This window comes from Ranitomeya imitator, chromosome 6, assembly GCF_032444005.1.
Source record: "Ranitomeya imitator isolate aRanImi1 chromosome 6, aRanImi1.pri, whole genome shotgun sequence".
Lineage (NCBI taxonomy): Eukaryota > Metazoa > Chordata > Amphibia > Anura > Dendrobatidae > Ranitomeya > Ranitomeya imitator.
In genome coordinates, this window is record NC_091287.1 from 469950830 (window position 1) to 469969899 (window position 19070).

The following is a 19070-nucleotide window of genomic DNA, read 5'->3' on the forward strand; positions in this document are numbered from 1 at the left end:
TCTGAATTCTTTTGTATTTCCTCGTACACTGTACAGATAAGTGCTACTTAGGAGCATAGGAAGGCATGAAAGCTCGGGCATCTCCAAATTCAGGGTTTAATCCTGGGATAGACATAGGTGCACATCTATTATCCCACAGTCACACCATGACAGAAACTTAGTGCGGCAGATAGACACATCATGCTCACTTCCCTTCAAAATTGGAAGATATTCAGCAGTGTCATCAACTCAGAATTGGCAACAACCAGTGCGACCCAGCTACACCCATCTGCTCTATCTAAAAGTGGATTTGGTTCTTTATGGTTTTGTGTATCTATTTTTCGCACACACTACTATGCATTTATGCTTTGTCACATTAATGTGCATTTATAGTCCGGTATGTGTTTAGGTGTTTGTATGTACAGGTCCTTCTCAAAAAATTAGCATATAGTGTTAAATTTCATTATTTACCATAATGTAATGATTACAATTAAACTTTCATATATTATAGATTCATTATCCACCAACTGAAATTTGTCACGTCTTTTATTGTTTTAATACTGATGATTTTGGCATACAACTCCTGATAACCCAAAAAACCTGTCTCAATAAATTAGCATATTTCACCCATCCAATCAAATAAAAGTGTTTTTTAATAACAAACAAAAAAAACATCAAATAATAACGTTCAGTTATGCACTCAATACTTGGTCGGGAATCCTTTGGCAGAAATGACTGCTTCAATGCGGCGTGGCATGGAGGCAATCAGCCTGTGACACTGCTGAGATGTTATGGAGGCCCAGGATGCTTCAATAGCGGCCTTAAGCTCATCCAGAGTGTTGGGTCTTGCGTCTCTCAACTTTCTCTTCACAATATCCCACAGATTCTCTATGGGGTTCAGGTCAGGAGAGTTGGCAGGCCAATTGAGCACAGTAATACCATGGTCCGTAAACCATTTACCAGTGGTTTTGGCACTGTGAGCAGGTGCCAGATCGTGCTGAAAAATGAAATCTTCATCTCCATAAAGCATTTCAGCCGATGGAAGCATGAAGTGCTCCAAAATCTCCTGATAGCTAGCTGCATTGACCCTGCCCTTGATGAAACACAGTGGACCAACACCAGCAGCTGACATGGCACCCCACACCATCACTGACTGTGGGTACTTGACACTGGACTTCAGGCATTTTGGCATTTCCTTCTCCCCAGTCTTCCTCCAGACTCTGGCACCTTGATTTCCGAATGACATGCAAAATTTGCTTTCATCAGAAAAAAGTACTTGGGACCACTTAGCAACAGTCCAGTGCTGCTTCTCTGTAGCCCATTTCGGCACCTGTAGCCCATTTCCTGCACACGCCTGTGCACGGTGGCTCTGGATGTTTCCACACCAGACTCAGTCCACTGCTTCCTCAGGTTCCCCAAGGTCTGGAATCGGTCCTTCTCCACAATCTTCCTCAGGGTCCAGTCTCCTCTTCTCGTTGTACAGCGTTTTCTGCCACATTGTTTCCTTCCAACAGACTTACCATTGAGGTGCCTTGATACAGCACTCTGGGAACAGCCTATTTGTTGAGAAATTTCTTTCTGGGTCTTACCCTCTTGCTTGAGGGTGTCAATGATGGCCTTCTTGACATCTGTCAGGTCGCTAGTCTTACCCATGATGGGGGTTTTGAGTAATGAACCAGGCAGGGAGTTTATAAAAGCCTCAGGTATCTTTTGCATGTGTTTAGAGTTAATTAGTTGATTCAGAAGATTAGGGTAATAGGTCGTTTAGAGAACCTTTTCTTGATATGCTAATTTATTGAGACAGGTTTTTTGGGTTATCAGGAGTTCTATGCCAAAATCATCAGTATTAAAACAATAAAAGACGTGACAAATTTCAGTTGGTGGATAATGAATCTATAATATATGAAAGTTTAATTGTAATCATTACATTATGGTAAATAATGAAATTTAACACTATATGCTAATTTTTTGAGAAGGACCTGTATATGTATGTATAGTCCGGTATATATCCGTAGTGTATATGTGTATATATGGAGTCCGGTATTATGTATGTGACCAGGTATATATATTTATATATTTGTTCATCTTTATTTTCACTTATTTTTATCTATTCATCCATTTGTATTTATATTTTGATTTTCCATTATTATTATGTAATCCTTATTTGTATTTGATTCTATTCCCTTCACTTCTATATTGTTTTTTAATATATTTTCTCTCTCTTTTTCATTTCAGTCACTCGGTGTCATATTCTTGTTCACTCTATTCACTTTCTGCACCTATTGAGGTATGAGCACTTGCACTTTCTTTTCTTAATGTGAGGAGTTCATGTCCTTTCCTGGTTATCGATCTTTCCGTTCACGTGTCAGTGTTTACCTCTGCGGCGCGCGCTCCCATTGGCTGGCGTGCCTTGGACACGTGTCATAGCAGCATCGCACTCCTGGCCCTCCCATTAAAGCGTCAGTGATGGGCGTGAACCTGTGACGGATGCCGACTCCTCGGTTTCCGGTCACAGCCGCGCTATCGGAAGCGCCGCATTAGCCGCTCCTTCCATATGCAGTTCAGGGTATTTAAACCAGCCAGTACATCTCACACACTACGCCCCCCGAGGAAGCAAGTGTGCGAAACGTACGTTGGGGTTTCTCTTCCCGCACTCAGGTATAGGATGACTCTTTATATCTCCTCTGTATTATTATTTGAACACAGTGCGCCCATTATGCTAGACAATCGTATTCGGTTTTGTTTCCATTTGGATAAATTAGCGAGCATTATTATATATATATAATACATATATACAGTGGGGCAAAAAAGTATTTAGTCAGTCAGCAATAGTGCAAGTTCCACCACTTAAAAAGATGAGAGGCATCTGTAATTTACATCATAGGTAGACCTCAACTATGGGAGACAAACTGTGAAAAAAAAATCCAGAAAATCACATTGTCTGTTTTTTTAACATTTTATTTGCATATTATGGTGGAAAATAAGTATTTGGTCTGAAACAAAATTTCATCTCAATACTTTGTAACATATCCTTTGTTGGCAATGACAGAGGTCAAACGTTTTCTGTAAGTCTTCACAAGGTTGCCACACACTGTTGTTGGTATGTTGGCCCATTCCTCCATGCAGATCTCCTCTAGAGCAGTGATGTTTTTGGCTTTTTGCTTGGCAACACGGACTATCAACTCCCTCCAAAGGTTTTCTATAGGGTTGAGACCTGGAGACTGGCTAGGCCACTCCAGGACCTTGAAATGCTTCTTACGAAGCCACTCCTTCGTTGCCCTGGCGGTGTGCCCTGGATCATTGTCATGTTGAAAGACCCAGCCACGTTTCATCTTCAATGCCCTTGCTGATGGAAGGAGGTTTGCACTCAAAATCTCACGATACATGGCCCCATTCATTCTTTCATGTACCCGGATCAGTCGTCCTGGCCCCTTTGCAGAGAAACAGCCCCAAAGCATGATGTTTCCACCACCATGCTTTACAGTAGGTATGGTGTTTGATGGATGCAACTCAGTATTCTTTTTCCTCCAAACACGACAAGTTGTGTTTCTACCAAACAGTTCCAGTTTGGTTTCATCAGACCATAGGACATTCTCCCAAAACTCCTCTGGATCATCCAAATGCTCTCTAGCAAACTTCAGACGGGCCCGGACATGTACTGGCTTAAGCAGTGGGACACGTCTGGCACTGCAGGATCTGAGTCCATGGTGGCGTAGTGTGTTACTTATGGTAGGCCTTGTTACATTGGTCCCAGCTCTCTGCAGTTCATTCACTAGGTCCCCCCGCGTGGTTCTGGGATTTTTGCTCACCGTTCTTGTGATCATTCTGACCCCACGGGGTGGGATTTTGCGTGGAGCCCCAGATCGAGGGAGATTATCAGTGGTCTTGTATGTCTTCCATTTTCTAATTATTGCTCCCACTGTTGATTTCTTCAGTCCAAGCTGGTTGGCTATTGCAGATTCAGTCTTCCCAGCCTGGTGCAGGGCTACAATTTTGTTTCTGGTGTCCTTTGACAGCTCTTTGGTCTTCACCATAGTGGAGTTTGGAGTCAGACTGTTTGAGGGTGTGCACAGGTGTCTTTTTATACTGATAACAAGTTTAAACAGGTGCCATTACTACAGGTAATGAGTGGAGGAAAGAGGAGACTCTTAAAGAAGAAGTTACAGGTCTGTGAGAGCCAGAAATCTTGATTGTTTGTTTCTGACCAAATACTTATTTTCCACCATAATATGCAAATAAAATGTTAAAAAAACAGACAATGTGATTTTCTGGATTTTTTTTTCTCAGTTTGTCTCCCATAGTTGAGGTCTACCTATGATGCAAATTATAGACGCCTCTCATCTTTTTAAGTGGTGGAACTTGCACTATTGCTGACTGACTAAATACTTTTTTGCCCCACTGTATATATACACACATACATACATACACACGTCTGATTGGCACCTTTATAGTCTATAACATTAGGGCAATTCCCACTTGGGATATAATTTAGCCTATATATGCTCGCACAGTTACTGTTGGGTCATATTTTTTTTGATTGATTGCACTTTGGCACAATGCACTTTTGATATTATTAGATGTTATTCAGAGTCTTGACCAGCTGGGTAATATTATACAGTGCCTACAAGTAGTATTCAACCCCCTGCAGATTTAGCAGGTTTACACATTTGGAATTAACTTGGCATTGTGACATTTGGACTGTAGATCAGCCTGGAAGTGTGAAATGCACTGCAGCAAAAAAGAATGTTATTTCTTTGTTTATTTTTTTTTTAAATTGTGAAAAGTCTTTTCAGAGGGTCATTTATTATTCAACCCCTCAACCCACCAGAATTCTGTTTGGCTCCCCTAAAGTATTAAGAAGTAGTTCAGGCACAAAGAACAATGAGCTTCACATGTTTGGATTAATTATCTCTTTTTCCAGCCTTTTCTGACTATTTAAGACCCTCCCCAAACTTGTGAACAGCACTCATACATGGTCAACATGGGAAAGACAAAGGAGCATTCCAAGGCCATCAGAGACAAGATCGTGGAGGGTCACAAGGCTGGCAAGGGGTACAAAACCCTTTCCAAGGAGTTGGGCCTACCTGTCTCCACTGTTGGGAGCATCATCCGGAAGTGGAAGGCTTATGGAACTACTGTTAGCCTTCCACGGCCTGGACAGCCTTAGAAAGTTTCCTCCCGTGCAGAGGCCAGGCTTGTCCGAAGAGTCAAGGCTAACCCAAGGACAACAAGGAAGGAGCTCCGGGAAGATCTCATGGCAGTGGGGACATTGGTTTCAGTCAATACCATAAGTAACGTACTCCACCGCAATGGTCTCCGTTCCAGACGAGCCTGTAAGGTACCTTTACTTTCAAAGCGTCATGTCAAGGCTCGTCTACAGTTTGCTCATGATCACTTGGAGGACTCTGAGACTGACTGGTTCAAGGTTCTCTGGTCTGATGAGACCAAGATTGAGATCTTTGGTGCCAACCACACACGTGACATTTGGAGACTGGATGGCACTGCATACGACCTCAAGAATACCATCCCTACAGTCAAGCATGGTGGTGGCAGCATCATGCTGTGGGGCTGTTTCTCAGCCAAAGGGCCTGGCCATCTGGTCCGCATCCATGGGAAGATGGATAGCACGGCCTACCTGGAGATTTTGGCCAAGAACCTCCGCTCCTCCATCAAGGATCTTAAGATGGGTCGTCATTTCATCTTCCAACAAGACAACGACCCAAAGCACACAGCCAAGAAAACCAAGGCCTGGTTCAAGAGGCAAAAAATCAAGGTGTTGCAGTGGCCTAGTAAGTCTCCTGACCTTAACCCAATTGAAAACTTGTGGAAGGAGCTCAAGATTAAAGTCCACATGAGACACCCAAAGAACCTAGATAACTTGGAGAAGATCTGCATGGAGGAGTGGGCCAAGATAACTCCAGAGACCTGTGCCGGCCTGATCAGGTCTTATAAAAGACGATTATTAGCTGTAATTGCAAACAAAGGTTATTCCACAAAATATTAAACCTAGGGGTTGAATAATAATTGACCCACACTTTTATGTTTAAAATTTATAAACATTTAACTGAGCAACAAAACTTTTTGGTTTGTAAGATTTATGCATCTGTTAATAAATCCTGCTCTTGTTTGAAGTTTGAAGGCTCTATCTTATTTGCATCTTATTAAACCTGCTAAATCTGCAGGGGGTTGAATACTACTTGTAGGCACTGTATATTGTATTTGTCACATACATTTATTAAGTTCTATATGTATTGTATTTTTTAGTTACACTTCTACTATATAATTGTCTATGGGTCACTTCCGTCTTTCTGTCTGTCCTCCTGTCTGTCTGTCACGGAAATCCCAAGTCGCTGATTGGTCGTGGCCGTTTTGCCACGATCAATCAACGACGGGCACAGTACAGCAGCAAAATGGCCGCTCCTTACTCCCCGCAGTCAGTGCCGCTCCATAATCCCCTCCAGTCAGCGCTCACAAAGGGTTAATGGCAGCATTAACGGACTGCGTTATGCCGCGGTGTAACGCAGTCCGTTAGCGCTGCTATTAACCCTGGGTGACCAACTTTTTACTATTGATGCTGCTTATGCAGCATCAATAGTAAAAAGATCTAATTTTAAAAATAAAAAAAAAGTAAAAAATCATTATATACTCACCCTCCATTGGCCCCCAGAATCCAGCCGAGGCCTTTCCCGCTCCTCGCGACGCTCCGGTGACCGCTCCATGCATTGCGGTCTCGCAAGACCGCTACGTCATCATTTCGCGTGACCGCAATGCACTCTTGGGACCGGAGCGTCGCGAGAAGCATCGGTAAACGCCTCGGCTGGATCCGGGGGGGGCGACAGAGGGTGAGTATATAACTATTTTTTTATTTTAATTCTTTTTTAACAGGGATATGGTGCCCACATTGCTATATACTACGTGGACTGTGTTATATACTGCATGGGCAGTGTTATATACTACGTCTTTGTGCTATATACTACATGGCTGTGCTATATACTACGTGGCTGCAATATTTTACGTGGCTGGGCAATATACTACGTGTCTGTGCTATATACTACTTGTCTGGGCAATATACTACGTGTCTGGGCAATATACTACATGGCAATTTGAACCACGCTTCGCTAATTGCTCATGGCCGGCTGAATCCTGGGTGTAAATTGCATTATTCTGAAAACTTTGTAAATAAACTACATACAGATTCTAGAATACCTGATGCGTTAGAATCGGGCCACCATCTAGTATTATATATTCCTCCAGTGGTCATTATTTTAGTGCAATATCCTGCCTCTTGTTTGCGGTACTAGTTTGCTGTCTGTATCTTTTCTAAATTGTGTCTTTATACTAATTAATATTTTTATGCTGGTTTTTAAAATTTGTGTATAATAAAATTTACATTCTATCTATATAGCTCTTGGGCCTAGTTGTTTTTTTCGGTTTTTCTTTATATTACTTTGTTGCCTCTCGGGATGTACACTTGATGCTCCTCTGTATAGTTCCCTGAGAGAATGTTGTGTGATTGTGCTTCCGTTTTTCCCTGTCTGAATTGTTTTGTATTTCCTCGTACACTGGAGCATAGGAAGGCATGAAAGCTCGGGCATCTCCAAGTTCAGGGTTTAATCCTGGGATAGACATAGGTGCACATCTATTATCCCACAGTCACACCATGACAGAAACTTAGTGCGGCAGATGAAAGACACATCATGCTCACTTCCCTTCAAAATTGGAAGATATTCAGCAGTGTCCAACTCAGAATTGGCAACAACCAGTGCGACCCAGCTACACCCATCTGCTCTTCTGAGAAATCTATCTAAAAGTGGTCTACATGGAAGAATTGCTGCCACAAATCCATAGAGTTTGACATGGAAACAAGGCCACTTTGCATGAAAACGTAGGAACTGGGAAAGGGAGAAACTTGGCATCAGGGGCATTAGACTGATGAGTCAAGGGGTTGGACAGCAGTACAATGATGATTGTCTACAGGCACCAGTGAAGCATGGTGGAGGTTAGTTGCACGTTTGGGGATGTATTTCAGCGAATGGAGTTGGAGATTGTCAGGATTAATGGTGTCCTCATTGCTGAGAAAATAGAATTATTCTTACCGTTAATTCGGTTTCTAGGAACCTTCCACAACGGCATATGGAGGTTGTCTCTTTGCCCTAATAGGGAACAGGAAACACAAGAGAGGTTAAAAGCACCTCCCACCTCCCATTCACCAGTGACTTATAACTGAAACCATAGCACCGGTTTGCCTTCTGAGTCCCAGAATTAATCCAGGAAATATAGAGGGTGGGAAATTAGCGCCGTCGTGGAAGGTTCCTAGAAACCGAATTAACGGTAAGAATAATTCTATTTTCTCTAGTCACCTTCCACGACGGCATATGGAGGAATACCAACTAATTGGCACTAGGGAGGGACAACGGCCTGAAGAACCTTGCGGCCGAAGACTAAATCTCTATTGGATAATACATCCAACCTATAATGTTTGGAGAAGGTATGGAGTGACGACCACGTAGCTGCCCTGCAGATCTGCTCTGGAGATGCGCCTGCTCTTTCTGCCCAGGAGACCGACGTAGATCTAGTTGAATGGGCCTTGATTCCTACCGGAGGTAGTTTATTTTGAGCAAGGTAAGCTTCTGTAATGGCTTTTTTAATCCATGTAGCAATGGTACTCTTGGCTACCTTCTTCCCTTTATTTTGACCTGAGGAGTGGACAAAAAAGTTGTGATCAACTCTAAGAGCACTGGTTTGATCCAAGTAATGTAGCAGGATACGCCTAACATCGAGAGTATTAAATCTTCTTTCCTCAGAGTTTGCAGGATTATTGCAAAAGGTTGGTAATACTATTTCTTAAGAACGATGGAATTCAGAGACCACTTTTGGGAGGAAAGAGGGATCAAGACGGAGTATTATTGAGTCTTCTCTAACCAGTAGATAAGGTTCTCTTATTGATAAGGCCTGTAATTCACCCACTCTTCTAGCTGAAGTTATAGCTACCAAGAAAACAGTCTTGTAGGCGAGATTTTGTGGGGAACAGGTAGACAAAGGTTCAAACGGTGGACCTGTAAGGCCTTGAAGCACAACATTGAGATCCCATGGAGGAACTATAACTTGCTTCCTAGGGTTCATTCTGTTTGCTGAGGTCATGAACCTTTTAATCCAGCGATGTCCTGCTAGATCTTGATCAAAGATGGAACTGAGCGCAGAGACCTGGACTTTCAGAGTACTGGGTTTTAGACCAATTTCTAGGCCTCTTTGTAAAAAGTCTAATATCTTAGATATATCTGGCCTGAGAGGGTCTGGAGGGTTAGGCAGACAAAAAGATGAAATTTTTTTCCAGATTTTATTATAAATAGCATTTGTTACCGGTTTTCTGGATTTTTGAAGAGTAGCTATAACAGGGTTTGATAACCCTTTCGCTCTCAGCACGTTGGCTTCAGAAACCACGCCGCTAAATTCCATCTCTGAGGATCCGAGTGAAGAACTGGGCCCTGGGAAAGGAGATTGGCCTTTATCGGTAACATTATCGGTCCGTCCACCTGAAGTTGAACAATCAGGTTGAACCAACTTCTCTTGGGCCAAAATGGAGCAACCAAAATAGTTGGAGTCTTTTCTATCCGAATTTTCCATAGCACCTTTGCAAGAATCGGAATGGGCGGAAATGCGTACGCCAGATGAAAATGCCAATCTTGAACTAAGGCATCTACTGCTCTGGGATTTCCTCTTGGATCCAGGGAAAAAAATATTCCTACTTTCGCATTCTGGTGAGAAGCAAAGAGGTCGACCTCCGGGAGACCCCATCTGTTTACCAAAAAGTTGAAAGTTTGCCGATCCAGACCCCATTCGCCTGGGTGAATATCCTGTCGGCTCAAATAATCTGCCTGAAAATTGGCAGTACCTTTTAGATGAGTTGCCGTCAGAGACAGTAAATGTTTCTCGGCCCAGGCAAAGATTCGGGCAGAGATATTTTTTAGGCTGGTGAATCTTGTACTGCCCTGATGCCTGATGTGAGCCACCGTGGTCATGTTGTCCGAGTATATCTGGACATGTTGTCCAGAGAGTTGATGATTTGCTGCAAGGAGAGCTTCTTCCACAGCTTTGAGTTCTCGGAAGTTTGATGATCTCTCTCTGATTGACGGGTCCCAAAGACCCTGATAAGGAACATGATTTACCATGGCTCCCCAGCCTCTCTTGCTGGCATCTGATTTGATTGTGGTTAACGGGAATTGAATCCAACTCACACCCCTGCGAAGGTTTTCGGACTTCATCCACCACGTTAGGGATGCTTTCACTCGACCTGGAGTGTGAATCCTCTTGTTTAAAGAGCCAGGACGACCATCCCAATTGTCTAGCACATGGGTCTGGAGAATTCTTGAGTGGGCTTGAGCCCAAGCCACCGACTGAATGCAGGCTGTCATGGAGCCTAATAGTGACATTCCTTCCCGGAGTGTGGGAGATCTCATCTCCTTGTATTTTTTGACCTTTACTACTAATGGTAGTCTGTGATCTTCTGGAAGGAAGGACATCTGTTTTTCCGAGTCCAGTATTACTCCCAAAAACTTTCTGGTTTTTGAGGGTTGAAGCTGGGATTTCTTTATGTTTGGTATCCAACCCAGAGACTTCAATATCTCTAATGTGGTTGATACATGAGATACCAGGGTCATTTTGGTGGGAGCCACTATCAGCAGATCGTCCAGATAAGGCACTATACAAACCCCTTGTCTCAGAATGAATGACACGGCTTCCGCCATTACTTTGGAGAACACTCTCGGAGCTGATGAGATGCCGAAGGGAAGGACTCCAAACTGATAGTGCTCCACCTGATGATTCCCCTGAATCGCAAACCTGAGATATTTTTTGTGTTTCGGGTGAATAGGGATATGAAAATACGCATCTTTCAGGTCGATTGTCGCCATAAAGGCGTGCTGATGTATTAAAGGAATGGCTGATTTTACAGACTCCATCTTGAATCTTCGATATTTTACATGTTGATTCAGACCCTTTAGATTTATGAAGATACGTACTTCCCCTGATGGTTTTGGTACCAGAAATAAACGGGAATAATGTCCCTGACCCCATTCTGACTGTGGAACTGGGGAGATCACATTTGATTTTAAAAGGTCTCAGACCCAGAGTAAGCAGTTTGTGATCCCTCATTGAGAGGGTGGTAATCGTTAGACCCTGAGGGGGGGAGAAGTTAACTCGATCAATAGGCCATCCTTGATAACATTGAGGACCCAGTGGGAGCTGGTGATGTTTTCCCACTGATCCACATATTTTGAGAGTCTTCCCCCCACCGGGTCGGAGTCATTGTTTATCTTGCTGGAATGACTGTTGCTGCTGCTGCTGTTGTTGAGGGACAAAGATATTTTTCCCTCTGCCTTGAGCATAGCTCCACCTGCCGGTCTTGCCTTTACCCCTCGGCTGAGAGGGCCGAGACAGTGGGGCACGAAAAAACCGTTTCCTTGGTTGTTTTTGGTCCGGGAGTGCCTTTTTCTTGTCGGTCGCTTTATCCAAAATGTCGTCTAAAGCTGGACCAAACACATAGTCTCCCTTAAAGGGGATGGCACATAACTTGGCCTTAGACGTGATGTCACCACTCCATAATTTAAGCCAGAGGGCTCTTCTGGCAGAGTTAGAGAGCACTAAAGATCTGGCGGCAATTCTAACTGATTCCAGAGAAGCATCCGCCAGAAACCCAGTAGCCTTATGTAAGATAGGGAGAGAATCCAACATCTCACTTCTGGAGGTACCCTGAGAAATGTGCGATTCTAATTTCTCCAGCCAACAGGAAAGGGTCCTCGCTACACAGGTGGAGGCAATATTAGCCTTGAGGACAGAAGAAGAAGACTCCCATGATTTCTTCAGGAGACTCTCAATCTTCCTATCCATAGGGTCTTTCAACTGCGACGCATCCTCAAAGGGGAGAGCAGTTCTTTTGGCGACTCTGGCCACCTGCACATCCACCTTGGGAATGTAGAGTTTGACAAGGTCACCTTCTAGAGGAAATCTATGTTTTATCTCAGAAGGCATACTAAGGCGCTTCTCAGGGAGTTCCCACTCTTGCTCAATCATATTAATAACATTTGCATGAACGGGGAATCCTGCCTTCTTCTCCGATCTGAGCCCACCAAACATATGATCCTGTATGGACTGTGGTACAGTTTCCTCTTCAAGCCCCATGGTATTACGAACAGCAGACACCAGGTCCTCAATATAATCCGCGGAGAAGAGGTATTTCCTGACCTCAGCCTTAGGGGATGCTGGATCTTCCCAGCCAGCAGATGAAGAAAAAGAGTGGTCTGAATCCGAATCCGATTCAACGACCTGAATCTTCCTCTTCTTAGCTGGGGAATGTGGTGGTGGAGGCGGGGGTGGAGGTGTGAAGGCTGCCAAGGAAGATTGTACCTCCTGTTTAACAAGAGAGCGTATCTCATCTAGAAGGGATGGTTGCTCGGCTTTTACTATCTTGTCGGTGCATGGCTGACATAGTTTTTTATCCCAAGTAGGAGGGAGCTTTGCAGAACAGACCGGACACTTCTTCCTAATAGCAGCTCTAGGGGCAGACTTTTCTCCCTGAAACAGAGAGGGAGAGAAGAATGAGGAGCTAACCCCTAAAAAAACTACCTCCCGGATCCAGACCCTGCATACTCACAGTAGCAGGGGTAGCGCTGGGCTCCGCAGACGCAGGGCACAAAGAACCATCCATACTGAAGAGATTATAGTCTTACCTTCAGTGGTGGTTCAGCAGGCTTTTATGGAGTAGGTCTCCCAGCACCTGCCTCAAGCGATAGGGTTTTCCCCTCCTCCTCCTCCTCCAGGATCCACGTGTGGGACGCCATTGGCACCGACACCGCCGCCGGCGAAACCCAGAAGAGCCGGCTTCAGGGAGATACGAAAAACGGAAGTGACGCACGCGCGACCGCTGACGTCACTTCCGGAACGCCGAACCGAGCAGCATGGAGGGAGGAAGCCGGGAAGCTCAGAGAGGATCCCGGCTGGGGATCCCGGCCTGCTTTACCCTCGCGGGGGCGCAGGAAGGCCGGGAAGGGTCCCGATGTACCTGCCAAGCAGGACGGCGGGAGCAGCCCACGGAGAGGCACAAGGCGACCCCAGCTGCCCGGCTGAAACACAGGTAGGACCTGAAAAATGACTGTAGCCACCGGCCACTACAGCATATGGAACCTCTCCCTGTCCCATGGGGAACAGGAAAGACACTGGTGAATGGGAGGTGCTTTTAACCTCTCTTGTGTTTCCTGTTCCCCATTAGGGCAAAGAGACAACCTCCCTATGCCGTCGTGGAAGGTGACTAGAGAAATACAGGCAGATACATATCCATCATGTAATAAGAACCGAGAGACGTCTGATTGGCTTCAAATCTATTCTGCAGCAGAAGAACCCAAACATATAGGCAATGTCATTAAGAAATATCTTCAGTGTAAAGGAAATGAACCCTGAAGTGATTAATTGACCCGCAAGGTGCCCTGATCTCACCATCATATACACCATGTTGGATTACATAAAGAAGCAGAAGGATTTGCATGAGCCTACATCGACAGGTGATCCGTGCTTAGTTCTCCAAGATGTCTGGAGGAAGCTTCCTGTGGAGTTCCTTCAGAAACTGTGTGTTCTTTTGAAGATAAATAATGGTCACAGCAAATAATGATATCAATTACAATTGTCTGTCTTCTTTCATTGATTTTGTAATTGATAAAAAAAACTATTAAAACACTTCTGTTATTGAAAACATTCTCATTTTGTTTTTTCCGCACCTGTCTAAAACTATCACAGTACTGTGTATAATATACATATATATATTAAACCCTTTCCTTTCATATGTAAATGTACTTACTCGCCATCTTGTTCAGGTTTTGTACAAACACAGTGGAATTTGCCTCCGAAATCGATGTACAGGTCATTGTCCACAACTTGGAAGATTGTTCCGGCCACTACCTTATCCTTAGCAGGTCCCAGCTGTATAAGTGGGGAATGGCGGAGTAAACTGGCAAAGCTTTCTTTGTCACTGGCAGCACCCTGGAAAGACAGACCGTAAGGAATAATGATTAAAAAATGGTAGACAGCAAAGTACAATTATGTACAGAAGAAACAAATGGCCGCACAGCACACACAGAGATGGCCTCCTCCAGAATAAGCAGCATGGATTACATTGTACAGAAGTACTGAGCAGTGTGGCTGTGAGTCAAACACTGGAGAGCGCAAAACAGTTGCCTGAAACTCCATCTGCCTGCGTTTTCCTATATCTGCAGCTCAGTTTTCTAAATGCTCCTTAGACCCCCACTCCTCTCCAAAGAGTAGAAAAGGCTCTGTGACCTGACACCTCCGTGCTGACCATTGAAGAGGAAGTTCACACATGTCGGTTTTACGGCCAATTTTACGGTGTTTTTGGTGCCTAAAATATGGAGCATTTTAAACTACCAGCACATTCAATGAAATTTTGGAAATCTACGCTAAGTTTTTGCCATAAAATAGCATGCTAATTTTTACAACGCTTTCACAGAATGTTTTACCCATTCAAGCAAATGAATAATAAAAAAAGCAAAAACACTACAAAAAATGTATCTAAAAACGCAACAAACATGCGAGGAATGTATGGAGGAAGAAAGCAACAAGTGAAGATACCATTCTGCCATTTTTTTTTTTTTTATAGTGGATTGTGAGATCAGGAGGCAGGGGAAGAAGCAGGTTATTGGATAAGATAGATTATAAACTTTCTTATATTGCCTTGTACTACTGATTTAGGTAAACGACAGTCACCATTTAGGACCCAAAAATGCCTGGTCATTAAAGTGGCAGTCTTTACTTCTTAAATGGATGAACATGTAAACTGCTTGCAAAACCAAGTAACTTTGTAATTTACTCCTTATAAAAAAAATCCACTCTATTCTCAGCAGGGAAGGGATTTTACAGTTTACTTGTTCCTAGCCTACCGGCCACCAGCCTATCGCCTCTTATAGAAGAACTCGCTTGCTATGCTCTGAAGCTGGCAGGTGATCGCTTGGTCTGGCCAGCTCCAGTGTCCAGTGGTTTGTACAAAAGCCTTTGTGGGTGATGAAGAATGGAGAAACTAGTCACATGCATTGCTCAGGTGTGATTTTCGCCTGTTCCTCCACACAAACACTCTTCACATCCTGAAGGTTCGGTGGATTTCCTCTATGAACTCTGAGCTTTAGTTCCTTCCACACATTTTCTATAGGATTCAGGTCCTGTGATCGGCTTGGCCACTCTAGCAGATTTATTTTTGTTCTCTGAAACCAACTGAACATTTCCTGATGATCCAGCGGTGTGTCTGGGATCATTGTCTTGCAGAACTGTCCACTCTTGTTTCATCATCATTATCCTGGTAGATGGCAGCAAATGTTTATCAAGAATGTCTCGGTACGCTTGTCCATTCATCCTTTCTTCAGTTATATGAAGTTTGCTAGTGCCATATGCTGAAATGCCCCACACCATGTTCCCACCTCCAAACTTCACTGTTGATATGGTGTTTTTAGGGTGATATTTAGTGCCTTTTGGCCCCCAAACCTAGCATGTATTATGGCGTCCAAAGAGCTCAATTTTGGTCTCATCTGACCAGACGACTATATTGTCCCAGTATTTCACAGGCTTGTCTAAATGATGTTGAGCAAACTTTAAACACACTTGAACATGCTTTTTGTTTAGCACTGGAGTCATGCCAGGTCAACGTACACACAGGCCACGGAGGACGAGTGCATCACTTCGAGTTTTCTTTTAAATAATTGTACCTGCTGATTCCAGGTCTTTCTGTAGCTCTCCACAGGTGGCCCTTGGCAACCCTTCTGATAATTTTTTTTCACTCCTCTGTCTGAAATCTTGCTGGGAGCACCTGATCGTGGCCAGTTTATGTGGAAAGCATTAAGCTACTTACTGGTAGCGGCGTTTTTCGGAGGCCCATGACAGCACACGAGAGAGGGGATCCGCCCTTAAGGAACAGGAAACCTACAGATACAAAAGGGCGGCACCTCTCCCCATGCATCAGTTGTATTTCAGAGCCTGAGAGGACTGCCGCGGTTAGTGGTACACAAATATACAATATATACATTATATACATTTGAAACAAAATAACCCATTATTGTAATAAGACACCATACGTGAGATTTACATATTACGCTATATACATATCAGGAAGTGCTACCCCCACGTGAATAGGGAGGGAACTAAGGGTGCTGTCATGGGCCTCCGAAAAACGCCGCTACCAGTAAGTAGCTTAATGCTTTATTCGGACTCCCATGACAGCACACGAGAGATTTACAGAGATGTAAGCTACCTTAGGGAGGGACTATAGATTGTAGCACCCTTAACCCAAAGGAAAGATCAGAGGAGGACCCCAAATCCAACCGATAGTGTTTAAAGAAAGTGGAAGGGGATGACCATGTGGCCGCCTTACATATCTGCTCCACTGACACTCCAGATCTTTCTGCCCAGGATGACGCCATGGCCCGGGTGGAATGTGCCTTTAGGTTCTGCGGAGCTGGCCCCCCACCTGCTGTATAAGCTAGAGAGATAGTTTCCCTAATCCATTTAGCCAGTAAATATTTCGATACTCTAAATCCTTTCTTTGGACCTTGGAAGGAAAGAAGCAGTGCCCCATCCTTCTTCCAATTATCAGTAGCTGAAATATACTGAAGAAGAGATCTCCTGACGTCTAACGTATGAAGCTCCTGCTCTTTAGGATTAGAGGGATTAGGAATAAAGGACGGCAAAACTATCTCCTGTGATCTATGGAACCGTGTCGCCACCTTTGGCAGATATGCTGGGTCTGGTCTAAGGACTACTCTGTCTGACAAGATTTCAGTGTATGGAGGAGCTCTGGAAAGTGCCTGTATATCCCCTATCCTGCGAGCTGAGGTTATGGCGATCAGGAAGGCTGTCTTAAGTGTCAACATTTTGATCGAGGCCTCCTGCAGAGGTTCAAAGGGGGGTTTAGTTAGAGAGGACAGAACTAAATTTAAATCCCATGGAACTGTTCTGTCTTTATGCAGTGGTGTAGATCTACTAACTGCCTTCATAAACCTCGCTATCCAGTAGTTATTCGCTATATTACAGGAAAACAGGGCACCTAAAGCTGAGACCTGTACCCTAAGGGTACTAGGAGAGAGTTTCAACTCGAACCCCTTCTGTAGGAACTCTAGGATTTGTTGTACTGGCACCCCGTCTTGGATATTAAACTTTGAACAAGACAAGAACTTTCTCCAAGTCCTAGAGTAGATTTTCGTAGTTACTTGCTTTCTACTCTTTAGGAGCGTCTCCACCAAGTTTGGAGAGAAGCCTTTTCCCACTAATAGTGACCGTTCAAACACCATGCCGTCAAATGGAGCCCCGTCACTTGTGGATGGGAGATCGGTCCCTGCGAAAGCAAGTTCGGGATCTCTGGCAGTACCCAGGGGACCGCTACAGACATTGTCTTGAGCCAGGCAAACCAGGTTCTTCTGGGCCAAAAGGGGGCGATAAGGATGACTTTCGCTCGATCCTCCCTGATTTTCCTCACCACTAGAGGTATCAGGTTCAGTGGTGGGAAAGCATAGGCTAGTGGAAAATCCCATTTCATGAGAAACGCGTCTACCGCCAGGGGATTCTCCCTGGGATTTAGGGAGCAAAAAAGTTTTACTTTTCTGTTGTTTCTGGTGGCGAATAGATCCACCACTGGTTGACCCCATCTGCGGACGACAAGATTGAAAATGTCCTCGTTGAGAGACCACTCTCCCTGTTTTAACACATTTCGGCTGAGGAAATCTGCTGCCACATTTTCTTTTCCTTTGATGTGAAGAGCTGTCAAAGATAGAAAATTGAGCTCTGCCACCTGGAACAACCGATCCGTGATCTGCATTAAAGTTTCGGAACGAGTTCCCCCTTGCCGGTTTATGTAAGCGACCGCCACTCTGTTGTCCGACAGAATTCTGACGTGCTGGCCCTGCAGATATACGAGGAATTTTTTAACAGCCAGTTCAACCGCCAACAACTCTCTTTGATTTGATGAAAATGTTGTGAAGGGTTCCCACTGTCCCTGGACCACCATGTCCCCCATATAGGCTCCCCACCCTGAAGAGCTGGCATCCGTGGTTATCACGTGGGTGACATCTATCATCCAGGGAACCCCTGCTGATAAATTTTGTTTATCTAGCCACCATCTAAGGGAATTCAATGTTATCGGCCTCAATGTCAATTTTCCATTCAATGCGCCTCCTAAGGCTCTGTCATGGAACAGGACTTCATTTTGTAGGGACCTGGTGTGGAACTGAGCCCACTTAACTGCTGGGATGCAAGATGTGAGTGACCCAAGTAGAGACATTGCTTGCCTAAGTGTCATGGAAGGTGTATTGATTGCTCTTAATACAAAACTCTGAATTTGGTCCATTTTCTCTATAGGGAGGAGACACTGCTGTGTCACTGAATTCAACATTAACCCCAGGAATTTTTGAACATTTAGGGGCTGTAATTTAGATTTTTCAAAGTTTATGATCCAACCCAACCGTTCTAGTTTGGTTTTAGCAATCTCCCATTGTGACAGACAATGATCTACCGAGTTACCTACAATGAGGAAATCGTCTAAGTAGGGGACTATAAGGATATTTGACTCTCTTAAATGCGCCATAACTTCCGCAATTATTTTAGTAAACACCCTAGGTGCCGAGGTGATCCCAAAGGGGAGCGCTCTGAATTGAAAATGTCGAATCCTACCCCCCATTAGTATCGCTACCCTCAGGTATCGTTGGAAATCAGCATGAATGGGTACATGATAGTAGGCATCTTTCAAATCCACTACTACCATGAAACAGTTGTTGAAAAGCATTTTTATTGCCGAATTGATGGACTCCATTTTGAAAGTATGTTTCACCAAAAACTTATTGAGACCCTTAAGATTTATAATGGTCCTGTAAGATTTATCAGGCTTCTGGATTAGGAACAGGGGAGAGTAAAACCCTTCCCCTGCCTGAGAATACGGCACTTCTACCAAAACATTTTTGGAACAGAGAGTCCTCACTTCCTCTTCTAGGGCGAATTGTTCAGTGGGAGATGAGCGCCAGGGTGTTAACCTAAATTTGTCCTGTGGAATATGA

At 44.1% G+C, this 19070-nt stretch overlaps 1 protein-coding gene across 1 annotated transcript in view; it reads right to left on the reverse strand.

Moving 5' to 3' along the window:
- Window positions 1-19070, reverse strand: part of MRPS28 (mitochondrial ribosomal protein S28) — a 121261-nt gene that overhangs the window by 93502 nt on the left and 8689 nt on the right. Inside the window, exon 2 of the mRNA XM_069731520.1 lies at window positions 13826-14007. Within this exon, the coding sequence (XP_069587621.1) occupies window positions 13826-14007 (182 nt within the window). The remainder of the gene's footprint in view (window positions 1-13825; window positions 14008-19070) is intronic.